The 13,037-nt window shown below is 35.9% G+C and overlaps 1 protein-coding gene across 1 annotated transcript; it reads left to right on the top strand.

The window, feature by feature from the left end:
* The first annotated feature begins 7,342 nt into the window (after positions 1-7,342).
* LOC132179243 (TORTIFOLIA1-like protein 4) lies at positions 7,343-11,966 on the top strand. Its single transcript, XM_059591915.1, has 5 exons — positions 7,343-8,369; positions 8,698-8,806; positions 9,190-9,776; positions 10,544-11,060; positions 11,672-11,966. Exons 1-4 carry the CDS (start codon positions 7,542-7,544, stop codon positions 11,045-11,047), a joined length of 2,028 nt encoding a protein of 675 aa, XP_059447898.1. The 5' UTR covers positions 7,343-7,541; the 3' UTR covers positions 11,048-11,060; positions 11,672-11,966.
* Positions 11,967-13,037: the final 1,071 nt, after the last annotated feature.

Raw genomic sequence — 13,037 nt, 5'->3', positions numbered from 1 at the left:
TCAAATAATGAACAAGTCTCATTGTTGTGTTCTCCGGTCCCTCGGCATTTTGATTTTGTTTTTTGTTTTTTTGTTGAGTGGTCGATTTTGGGTACTGCTGCTTCTGACTACTGAATTATAGTACCCAAGCCCAACTGGATCAGGATCCCCTGGAATTCCCCTGGAATTCCAGATTCTAGAATTTGAAGATTAAAGGTCCAAAAATGTGCCATGTGGCTAAAACCACTTTCCTCCCAAAACACAAAACCCACTTCTTCATCACGTCTGAAAAAAGAAAATCCCAGCTTTTTGTATTGAGGCTATTTTTTTTTTTTTTTTTTTTGGGGGAACTATGAATTTTTTTTTTTTTTTTTGACATTCAGATTCAATACTTGGTATTTTAGTTGTGTGAATTGAGAGATGTTTTATAGTTGTTTTATTTTTGGGAGGGAAAGTCTTTTAGTATCTAAATACAGTGGGTTTGGGAGGAAAGTGGTTTTAGCCATGTGGCACATTTTGAACCTTTAACTTTCAAATTCTTGAATCTGGAATTCTGAATTCCAGGGATCCTATCCACCTAGAAAAGATTTTAAAGAAAGACAGCTTTTTTGAAGATTTTACACGCAAAAGATTCGCCGATTAAGCTCGCCATCTAATGAAACCCCCTTTCTTTTTTTTTTCTTTTGGCTTGAAAAAAAAAAAAAAAAAAAGCTTCATCTATGGAAGGAGTTGGATCAAGAATTAAAGATGTTAACTTAAGAAAATCTGAATTCCATAAAAATAGTGATTAAGCACATTAATATATATAGTTGAACACAACTCTATTTCAAAGGCTTAAGTTAATGGGCTAAGGTTCACTTAAGTATATTAAGCACTATTTTTTTTTTTTTTTATATATTTTATAATGTGAGACACAACACTCATAAATGCACTTATAACATAAATCATAAATATTCTTGGTTGCAAGATATTCAAGCTTTTTTTTTTCTTCGATTTTTTTGTAATAACCAATAAATAACAATGTAGCATTTTAAGAGCTTGTATTTTATTAACTTCATCAACTAGAAAACTTCCCATCAAAGAGAGAGGTGACAATTTAACACTCAACTTCCTTTTTGTCCAACTTTATATTCATAACAGAAGCTTGGCCTACCATTGCTCCAACTTCTGATATACTCTTAGCCTCTTATCTGATTTTGAAGGTTAGTAAATTGTTGGAATTCATTGCCTATCCACTTCTAAAGCTTTGGGGGGTTCTTCATTGAATTTTCTAGAGAAACCATTAATATTTTATTAGTAATCTTATACATTACACTTTTATACGGTCAATTAATCATCATGTTTATTTTCTCAATAAGAGCTTATTAGCAGTATTATATCAACAAAGTGAGATAAATATATAATATCTAACATTTGTCATATTTTACAGATACTCACACATGAAATATATACTCGTTATCTTTTTGTTACATTGACACTTTTTGCATAAAGTTGCCAATGTTTACCAAATAATACATGACCTTCAATCAAATCAACAACATCACACAAAATTTAATCCTAATAAAATTTCCCAATAGAAATAGGCACATAACAAATTTTTCTTGCGCCTTCCAAACAATCTTGTGTTAAAATATTAATTAAGTAATAAAATTCACATCTTCTTATTAACTTAAACTTTTTTAATAATATGATATTAGAGCAGAGATCATGAATTCGAACCCGACTCCCACAATTTACCATTCATTTCAATCAAAATATTTCACGTATTATATTGTCTAACAATTGAACAAAAGTGTGAAAATACTAATTAAATAATCCACAATGTTCTCTAAAAATTGGAATCCACTAGAGGGTAATTGAAGTCCACCAAGAAAAGAGAAAAATCTCTTGAACAAAGTTTTTGAATTATTTTTTAATACTCTTACCATTCGACATCTCCATCTTTATATTGAAAAAAAACAACGTATAATAAGAAAAGAAATTACTCATAGATTATTCATAACAGGAAAATAAATTATTGGTCCATTGTTCCTATTACTTTTAAAATACTCATGCTTGTCTATTACCTTTTTTTTTTTTCCTTTTTTTTTGTTGTTGTTGGTTTTAATGAAAGTGGGGAAAGAAAAATAAAAAATTACATGAAAATAAAAAACAAAGGAAACACTACTACTCGGAGAGACGTTGGGAATAAGTCAAATAAATAACTTAACCAATCAAAGTAACTAGAGCTGCAAAAAAAAAGACATTTAGCATAGACAAAATGTCATAAACAATTTACCTGGAGAAGTTGGGAATAAGTCAAATAAATAACTTAACCAATCAAAGTAATTAGAGCTGCAAAAAAAAAGACATTTAGCATAGACAAAATGTTATAAACAATTTACCTGGAGAAGTTGGGAATAAGTCAAATAAATAACCTAATCAATCAAAATAACTAGAGCTGCAAAAAAAAGACATTTAGCATAGATAAAATGTCATAAACAATTTACGGAACAATTGGAGAGAATAATATAACCTTCTCAAGGCTTTTTAACCCTACCCGAATGTCTTGAGCAGTGACCTATTACTTTTAACCATGAAGATTGAAGAGGATGAAAAGCTGTGATTCCTGAGGTTTCAAAATTCAAACCAAAGTCTTGAGCAGTGATGTTACAGTTCAACTGCGTGTAGTTTTCCGTCATTTTCTGCTGTCTCTCCGTGACTCCGTCCATGTCAACCATCTCCACCAGATAAAACAAATGAAAAAATAAATAAATATCAATCCTAAATAATCATTGGCATGTAAGCTTGCGTATAAAGTGTTTATGTTAACATTTTAGGTTATTTGTTTATTGGTTAGCTTATCTATTATTTGGCCTCTGACATCTCATCATTGTCACCTTCTTTAGATCTGCTGATTAATTGACAGAGAAATTTGCTAATTCTTTTATAGCAATCTGAATTAAAATAAAATAAAAAATAAAAATAGGTAGAATAGGGATGAAGCCAGAAGCCAGAAGCCAGTCCATGATTGTTCTGCTGCTTCCATGTGGAATTATGAAAGGCCTATGAACATGCTAACTAAAACTCTACCACGTTGGATGGCAGAGTCGTGACAAAACCACAACCGAGAAGGACAGGCACACGTCAGTTACAGTTCCCTACAACTCTAGGGACGACAGGGCCACCACGCAGTCACTCAAACCTATTATTCTTTTTCCTTATAATTGTCTCAAATTCGGGTAATATAATTGAAAGATAATTTTGATAGGGCCGTTGCACGACCAAATTTTGAACTATTCGAACATGTTTGAATCCGTAAATTTCATCGAAGCTCTTTCATTTATTTCATATATGTTGATTACATAATTAAATTTATATATTTTTATTAATTTATGTTTTTTTTTAATAAAAAAATTGTGATTTAATATGATATTGAAACTAAATATTTTTGAATCAAATCTTGACTTCATCAATTCGTCTCTTATTTAAATTAAATACTCAACGTGTTTGACTTCATGTATTAAAAAAGAATTTGAACTGAGAGTAAAAAAGAATTTAAACTCACACGTAAGAATATGATAAGTGACAATTTAACAATATAGAAGTCGAACATGTTCCAATTCATAATGTCCGTCTATTTACAATACTTTGCAATTATGATATCTCGTATTCTTTATTTCCTTCAACTCAAACATAAAATAATCACTATTAGCATGATTTTAATATAAAATTAGTGAATTATAATTGAAATATTTGACATGTTTAATTAAATTAATCGAATTAAGGATCCGTTTGACGGTTTCAAAAGCACCGCATGCTAAGATTAACCCATAATCTTATATTCACGTAAACCATGCCATTCAAACCTTAAAAGGAGATCAGGAATTGTCACCTCCATGCGAAACCTCACAATACATTGCCAATAGGCAATAGCCATCAATCAATTAAGCATGTGTATGGGATGTGACAATGGCGCGTGATTCAATTCCATTGGACCATATGCCACGTGACCGTGGCAACCGGCCGGCGAGGAAAACGGGGAATGTTTTCACTTCTCTGGCCTGGGTTTGCCTCCTGGAGTTTTATCTTCCCTATAAACCAAATAAATAAACAAGGCCCCCCACACTCCCTTGAATTGAATTTGTTCCTCCCAAAACACAAGCTGCATGTGAGAGTGTCGCCTGAGAAGGAAAACACACATGGGGGCAGATACAAGGATATTGATTACAGTTCGATGGTTTTGGTCGAGAATTCGGCCTCCCCATGTGATGGCCTAGCAATCCAAGAACGAGCTTATCAGATGGGGTCTGCTTCTCAGTCAAACAACATGGAGATGGACCATAGGCCGTAATATGTACACTCTTAAGTCCACATCTATTGCCTTTTCCTTGTCATTCTCTCTTCTTCCCTATATTCCATTATTACTCGCCAATCATTTGTCCTGGCCATGATTTTTTGATTCCGAAATTTAAAACAATAATAATAATAATAATAATAATATGCGAAACACATATTAGGGAACTTAATAAAAAAAAATTAAAACCAAAGGGCCATGCCCCTTCCTGCCAACACTTAGAAGCATGAGGGGATTTTGTGTTGAATTTGAATTGTAAGATTATACATGTTAATAATAATTTGACCAATTAAACAACTTAAATCTCTGATCAAACTAATTTAATAATTTTTTTTTATTAAATTTTTATCAGATTCATGAATTGTATCGTAAATTGTGACCGATAGAAGCATGCATCTCTTTTAAGAACTGAAATTGCTTCTGCCCATTTTGCTTTTCTGGTCATTAGCCGCATTATATACTAAATTACCCATCATTTCTTTTGTCGTTCTCACGTGAGTATGAAAAAATAAACACTTCTATACCCTCATCCGTATATATGTACTTTTTGTATTGAGAGAGATTCCCACGCCACATCAACATAAAAGATTTTTTTTTTTTTTCTGAGCAAATATGGGAAAACAGGGAAGGGGAAACATAAAAGAAAGTTGATTTAACTATTTTTCATGCAGAATTTCAATCTTGTTGGTAGTTGAATCAAAAAAGAAAAAGAAAAAGGAAGCTAACAAATTCATGGGCATCTTCATTAACCCAAGTTTTACTCTTAATTCCTCGGCCTTCTAGGCAATAAAATGGGGCATAAAGCTGCACCCACAGTTTTCCAAAAGCTAATTGGATGCACCTTCTTTTCTAAAATTATATATTATTCTATGGTAAAGTACATTGTGAAAATGGATTCCAATACGATTTCAACAGTCAAACGCTAATCTTGCAGATTTTTTATCTCCTGAGCATTGCAGAAGATTGAATAGGATATTTGGATGAAAACTGTACGTAGTGGTGTAATCTGAAAACAACAGCATAAGGGCAGAAAACAGCCAAAAAGTTTGAAAGACGTTCACATGGATCTAACGTATTTAGTGTCACCATCTTCCCCTTAGATTTAGGGATATCATATGCCATTATAACACACACTTGTCTTAGTTTCTATTTGGGTTACCCTCTTCATAATTCATATCATTAATGCATTTCAACTTAATTCACGGGTGGCATCTTTATCCTTTTACACCAAATTGCTCCTTTTTCCCCGTCTTTCATTAAAAAGTTTAGATGCTGTAATAGTGACAGTATAGGCTGGTAGGTAGATGGACGGAGTCCGACAATCCCCTCATTTTCTAGGTCCCATCTAGACGGCCTTAGACAAAAGTGATGACCTGCTGAACACTCCATCTACTTCTTCCACCCGAAATAGTAAACAGATCGGCTGGGCTTGATGGATAAAAACTCCACCCTTATAATTTTGTGGGTAATCTTGAATGAAATGGTGAAAAGAAAAAAAGAAATAGGTAAATTATACTTTATCTCCAAAATACCACACTAATTTTACATACATATTCAAACTACGACTGACCATAACTCAACCTACTAAACTATCAAAGTATTTCGAGTCGCCTACTATGTACAAGTAAGATTTGATAAAAAAATTGTTACACAATCATGTATGAACAGTAAAATTACAAAACTATCATACATAACAAAGTTGTTTTATGGGTTGGGGTGGGCGCACGGCCATTTCTAACAGATTAAGAGGAGTGGCCGTGTGGCCACCCCCAAAAGATAAGAAAAGATAGTCATGTGATCATCCCAACAAAAGAAAGAAGTGGTTGTGTGGTTATCTCTATGCTCGGTTGGAATAGAATTCTCCCTAAATTATTTGTGTTAAGGGCAATTCCATAATTTCATTCTTTAAATTTGGAGTATTTTTGATAAAAATACAGACTGGGTGAATATAATAAAAACTTTTTTTTTTTTTTGTTGGTTTTAATGAAGTTATGGCTATTTTTTTGTTAGTATATTAGTTAAGACATCTTTACGAATATTTTGTGGTCCGAAAATAAGGTTTTTTTTTTTTTTTTTTTCTTTGGAATCGTTAATAAGTTATTTTTTTGATTGATCAGTTGGAATCTTGAAGTTGACCTATTATTAAATAATTATAGTAATTATTGATAATACTTTTCATATTCTTGTTTCTTTTATTAGCTATTATAGATCTCGAATCTTTTTGTCAAAACACTAGTAGGATTTAATCGTACATTAACCTTTCTTGTGCAATTTATATTACGTCATTTCGAATCCAAGGGCAGAGACCGTGAGCAATCCAAATATTTTGCCTTTTATTGGAAGAAACATTAGACTCTAGACTCGGTCCATTGAATATCCATCGAGAGTCACGTGATCGTCTGTGCTTCCGCCACTTTAACATTGCTGCCTCCCTTATCGGCTTATCCCCTCACATGCTCCACATTCTGATCCTCCGGCTAGATCTACTGCCCTATAAGAATAACATAATTCTTCTGCTTTTAGCGATTCGGTTTATCTCATTCTTCCTTGTTTTCTACCATGGATATGATTATAGAAATAAAAAACCCAAATAATAATTAATTAAAAGAAGCAAGAGATTCTCTTTCAGTCTATCTCATGTGGTGCAGCTCATCTTAATGCACTCCATGTTACAATTTCATTTTATTTTATTTGAAGAACCACGTTACAAGAGTTTGATAAGCAGTTAACAATGAAGCTGAGTCAATCCTCCAGTTTTAGATCTTCCCCTCACCAAACTCAGTAGCTCTATTATCTGAGTGAAAAAAAAAAAAGAAAAAAAAAAAGGTGCATTTATCCTCCATAACTACCAAGCAATTTGCAACTTTTTGAAAAGTAAATTTTTCCTTTTTAAAAAAGAAAAAAATTATTTGCACAAATGAAAAGTCTGTGAAGATTCTAGGTAGTTTAAGGGGTAAATGCTTCTTAAAGAAAAAGAAAAAAAAAAAAAAAAAAAAACTCCGGTATAGTGCCAACTGCCAGCACCATACCTCCCACTCAACATTTAAAAACCCCACTCAACCCCTTCACTACCAAAAACTCGCTCATTATAAACGCACAAGCACACGCCTCTGCCGCCAAATCAGTACCGAAAACCGCCAACACCACCGCTTGAACTGGCGGTGCTACCACCACAAGCACTGCGAATGCAGAAGCGTTGATCATAAGCAAAAATCACAGAACAAAAATGTCTCTTACTAACAGACGCTCCTCACCGAGTACTCCAGCCCAGACGGCTACGTGGACTCGCGATCTCAAGCACCGAGTCATCGCGTGCCTGAACAAGCTCTCGGACCGGGATACACTAGCCCTGGCCACAGCCGAGCTCGAGTCCATTGCGCGAGCCCTCACGCAAGACTCGTTCGCGCCATTCCTCAGCTGCCTCCACAACACGGACGCGTCGTCCAAGTCCCCTGTGCGCAAGCAATGCGTTCATCTACTGGCTTTACTCTCTCGCTCACACGGAGACTCTCTCTCTCCCTTCCTCTCGAAGATGATATCCACCGTTCTCCGCCGCCTCCGCGACCCTGACTCCGCCGTCCGATCAGCCTGCGTCGACGCGGTCGCCGCCATGTCGTCGCAAATCACCAAACCGCCGTTCTCCGCTTTCTTCAAGCCCTTGATGGACGCGATCACGCTCGAGCAGGACCTCAACGCGCAGATCGGCTCGGCGCTTTGCCTCGCCGCGGCGGTTGAAGCCGTGCAGGACCCGGAGGTGGACCTATTGCGCAAGAGTTTGCCGAGGTTGGGGAAATTGGCGAAGAGCGAAGGGTTCAAGGCCAAGGCGGCACTTTTAGTGCTCACTGGGAGCATCATTGGAGCCGGTGGAGCGTCGAGTCGGGGAGTGTTGGACTGGTTGGTGCCGTGCGTGGTTGAGTTCTTGATAAGTGAGGACTGGGCGGTGAGGAAGGCGGCGGCGGAAGCGTTGGGGAAAGTGGCCGTGGCGGAGAGGAATTTGGCGGCGGAGTATAAGGTGTCGTGTTTGAATTCTCTGGAGAGTCGGAGATTTGATAAGGTATATATCATAATATCAAGTTGATTTCTGTTTGGTTGCTGAGAAAGGGTGGGAAAAGGAAAAAAAAAAAAGGATTTTTAGTCGTACAAGTGTATGTGACCTCAGGTTATAGAAGTGATTGGTTGATATAGGAAGTTTTGAAGCTACGGAAATGAGAACGGAAAAACAGAACACTAAAAATATGGAAAAAAAATTCTTTTTTTGTTTTTGTTTTTGTTAATTTTTTTTTTTTTGGTTTCAATTTCACGGAGAATTAAATGGAATTGTAGTGAATACTTGCTTTAATTCTTTTTGAAAGTTTTTTATCTGATTACATTTGGTGTAACAGGTCAAGGTCGTACGGGAGACCATGAATCATACCTTGGAGTTGTGGAAGGACATTCCTGGTGCATTTGAGGAGGTCTCTGTTTCATCTCAGTCTAAATCTTCTTCAAGAGGTGAGAAGTTTAACGACTCTAAATTGCTTCTGTCCTGTTTAAGCATCTTTTGTTTTAGGAAGATACAACATTATTGATTGCTAAATGGGTTCCTTAGTTGTTCAATCTTTTAATGCTGCATGAGAAGCAATTTTGTAGTTTATGACACAAAGCTGACATTTTTGAAACTCTTTTTGGCATAATATCTGAAGAATCTTGCTTCTACAATGAGAAATCTATGAAGTAGATAAGGAAATTGGACGTTTGCACATGGGAACATAAAATTTTTGTCATTAACCTGCATGATGCTTTTCTTTACACCTTAGCTGTTGGAGCTGAACAACCACTGATGAACCTATCCTAATATCTATTGTATGTTTTGGGTGGGTTTTGCATGGGGCCAGATAATGGTAGTGGTGGATGCTTTCCTCCTATCTCAAAAAGTCCCAATTATGACGGCTTTAAGACTCCTAAATCAAAGAAAACAGTCCCCACAAACAGGACCCCTCCATCTGCTATTTCGTTTGTGAACACTGCCAAAATAGAAAGTCCTTCGAGGAGTAATGACAGGAATTCAAGCACAGCTATGCTCTGTAAGCTGGACCACAAGAAACCGTCTGATTGGAAAGTTGAAGTTGCGGTATCAAACTCTTTCTCATCGAAGGTGGCTTGCGAAGATGGTATTAAAAGTAGTGACTTCAGGAATTTCGAGTCGGCAGCAAATGAGAACAGTGGGAATTCTAACCGGGAAATAAAACGTGTCCTCTTTGGTAAGACCAGCGATGAAAAAGGGCATAAATTTGGTGGTTTAAGATCTGGGTCTCGCGTGGTTCCGTTTCAAGATGATGAGAACCTCGACTTGGGTGTTGTAGACAGCAACACAGTCAAAGATGCCTATGAGAATAACAAAGATGTTGAGGATCTGTCTTTGATCCGTGAACAACTTCTTCAAATTGAAAATCAGCAATCCAGTCTGTTAGACCTTCTCCAGGTATGTCACCAAAGCTTGATATCACCTGTGTCCCTACATAGTAATTGAATACCAACTTCATTATAAAAGCACATTTAGACCTAAGGGTTACTGCTGTTATTTCTTTCTATAGTTGATAAAATTTACATGATGTCAACTCAGCTTGAACATAGTGTTTCGTGCCATTCCCTTTTGAATTCTTATTTTACTAGTGAAGAGTTACTGCTGTTATTTCTTTCTATAGTTGATAAATATTACATGATGTCAACTCAGCTTGAACATAGTGTTTCGTGCCATTCCCTTTTGAATTCTTATTTTACTAGTGAAGAATGCCCTTGACGTACTTAATTCTATTACAGCCTGTTGTTGCTGGTCTCTTCATGCTTTCCAAAATAAACATATAATGATGGTAAAAAAATAAGCTACTGAAGCCAAGAATCCCATTTGGAACATGCAGCCTCCTTTTCTACGGAGAGAAATTGAAACCCTTACATTTGCAATCCTATCTTGAAAATATATATAGGTAGCTTTTTCCATCTATTTTCGGTTATTCTCCAGAAATGTCGCACCCTTTTGCCTACTTCCTAAAAGCTTTGTTAGAAATATTCCACTGATAAATGTTAAAGAATTATTTCTACTCCCCAACGAGCTCTAGCTTAAATGGCATCTCTTCCTCCCATAAAAAATGGGTGGAGGGTTAGGTCCTTGGTTCAATATCTAGTTATCTACCAAGTATATGTGTAAATTACCAATTCAAAACATATTTATTCTGCTTTTCTTGAATCTAGAGATTCATTGGGAGCTCCAAGAGTGGGATAAATTCTCTAGAGACACGTGTACATGGCATAGAGATGGCGCTAAATGAAATTTCATATGATTTGGCAATATCAAGTGGGAAGATCCCAAACACCGACTCTGCAGAAAACACATGTTGTAAGCTACCTGGTGCAGAATTCTTGAGTTCCAAGTTCTGGAGGAGAGCAGAAGGCCGGTATTCTACTTCAAGGTTCCCTTCTTCTGGAAATATACCATCACCCAGTGCCATGCGTAGTGCACCTAGTAAAGATGGTATCCCCGAATCATATAATCTGGAAAGCCAAAGATTTCAGCTCCAAAATAGGTTTGAATATGATGTGGAGCCACTGGCAGATGAACATGCCGACTCGAGGAGGAATTTGAGGCAATGTTTCAACAGCGTACCAAAGAACACACTCCAAGATGTTGATAGCGTACAAGTTTGCAATGCCAGTGGGTTTGACGGGGCTGCAACTGCTAGTTTTACAGCACAGTAAACCTGAGAAACAGGTAATCTTAATGTTTGATTCTAACAATGCGTGTTATATTAGCATCATAACTGACAAACTTTTTTGAACATCAGCTATACATACTTACATACATACATACATACATAATATAAAATATATACATCTTGAAATCAGTACAACTCCTGTTGAGCAATAGTTCCCTGGTATTGCATAGATTACTACATATTAATAATTCCCGTAGGACGTATGCACCTATTAGTAATCATATCTCATTAGGATCCTGGACCATGTTATTAATGGTATGGTGTGAATAAAAATCCACATATTGGATAATTTTTCTGTAGTTTTTTTTTTTTTGGTCTGCAAATAGCTAGTGCAAGGGAGTCAGATGTGTCATAAATGGCATACCATTCCCATGTCCGGTCATCATTATAGACTACTGTAAACAGGGATGAAATATCATCGTTAGAGTTATTTGCTGAAGTCGTCATTGCATTTATCTGAGTAGTTGGATTGTTTGGCCCACTTCCAATAATGTCTGGATCATAGTGTTATACCTAAAGAATTATTTTTATGTATTTTTCTTTTGAATTGCATTTTACACTTAAAGAGTCTGGTTGTTGAATTCAAATTTGTTGACTGCTATTCCAGATAATCTGCTTAGTTGGAATAGAGAGTTTCAATGGCCAATTTCAGCTGCTGAGAGAACAAATACTACTGGGCGTCAAAACCTCAAGATGACATGAAAAAAGAATCTGGCTGTCAACCAAGTCCTGCAATAGTGGTGCATGAATGCGACATTTCTGATTCAATGCAGGAGAGTAGGGCTATTTATTTTATGCAGATTCTTTTAGAGGCAGCATCTAGTTTCAATTGCCATACCAGAACAAGTCGTCTCTTATTTCAAAATTTGTAAATAAAAGTTTCCACCAATCTTTCCCAGGCTTCTTCTTGTTCTATATGGTAATTATGCTTCCATTTATTGGGATATAGTGGCCTATAAATGCTAGAAATATGATATTTGAACGATCTTTTTCTCTCCATCCTTGATCTGAAAATATTTCAAATGTGACAAGATGAAACTTTTCAGACACTAAGCAAGTAGCATCCGACTTATAGGTGGGGTGCTGGCAAATTAAAGCATGCAACATCTCATCGACATGGAGGCCTGTGTTGATCTGCTGACAAAGCAAAGGTGACTTGTCAAGGGCCAAGGCTACAATGATTGTTTTCCATGTCCTGCTACTCACCCAGCCTGCCGATGTCCGGCCCTAGTTTCAACGCATGATAAAGCCTTTTTTTTAATATATTTATTATAAACAAATTTACAGTGGACACTGGACAGTAACTACTTAAGCCCAAAACCAACGAAGCAACAGACAACGGATGTCCACAAGAGAAGGCCCAAGATGGGACGAGATGTTCCGCACAAAAAGTTCTCTCTTCGCAAACTAGACCCAACACCTATACCTGTGACATTATATTGAAGGAAAAAAAATAAGGGTACTGGAATGATAATTACTTATAAATTTTAATGGGTATTATTAAAAATACAAGAAATTGGAATGGAGATCACCACCCCCGATGGCTTTGAGGATGGTGATCGACTACCCATGGAATGATTTTTTGGGTGCTCAGTAAAAAAAATAAAAATGAAAAGATTTTTGAGAAAAAAAAAAAAGAACATTTTTATAGCTATTATATATTTGGGAAAATAACTATTCTTTACATTTTCTAAGGAACAACTATTATTCATTTTAAGGCAATAAGTGCTTCAGGGAAATAATTATTTTCAAGAATAGTGGCACAACCAAATAACATAATAATAATTTTTTATAGGTGATATAACTTATAGGGCGGTGAGAATGTGAGATGTGATATACTACCTGATATGGGATTTGCCGTGTCAGATGCAACAACCATCTTCTCTTCTAAAAATATGTGAAATTTTCGAAAATGATTAGAAAATAGAAGTTCGGTATATTGAACAAAGGTTAATCAGGAAAAAAAGAAAGAA

Source organism: Corylus avellana, chromosome ca4, assembly GCF_901000735.1.
Source record: "Corylus avellana chromosome ca4, CavTom2PMs-1.0".
NCBI classification, from domain to species: domain Eukaryota; kingdom Viridiplantae; phylum Streptophyta; class Magnoliopsida; order Fagales; family Betulaceae; genus Corylus; species Corylus avellana.
This window is presented reverse-complemented; position numbering and strand designations above follow the sequence as displayed.

Coding starts and splice junctions, on each gene's coding strand:
- LOC132179243 (XM_059591915.1), top strand. CDS start 7,542: ATGTCTCTTACTAACAGACGCTCCTCACCGAGTACTCCAGCCCAGACG. Junction 8,370..8,697: donor AGAGTCGGAGATTTGATAAG/GTATATATCATA, acceptor TTGGTGTAACAG/GTCAAGGTCGTACGGGAGAC. Junction 9,777..10,543: donor GTCTGTTAGACCTTCTCCAG/GTATGTCACCAA, acceptor TCTTGAATCTAG/AGATTCATTGGGAGCTCCAA.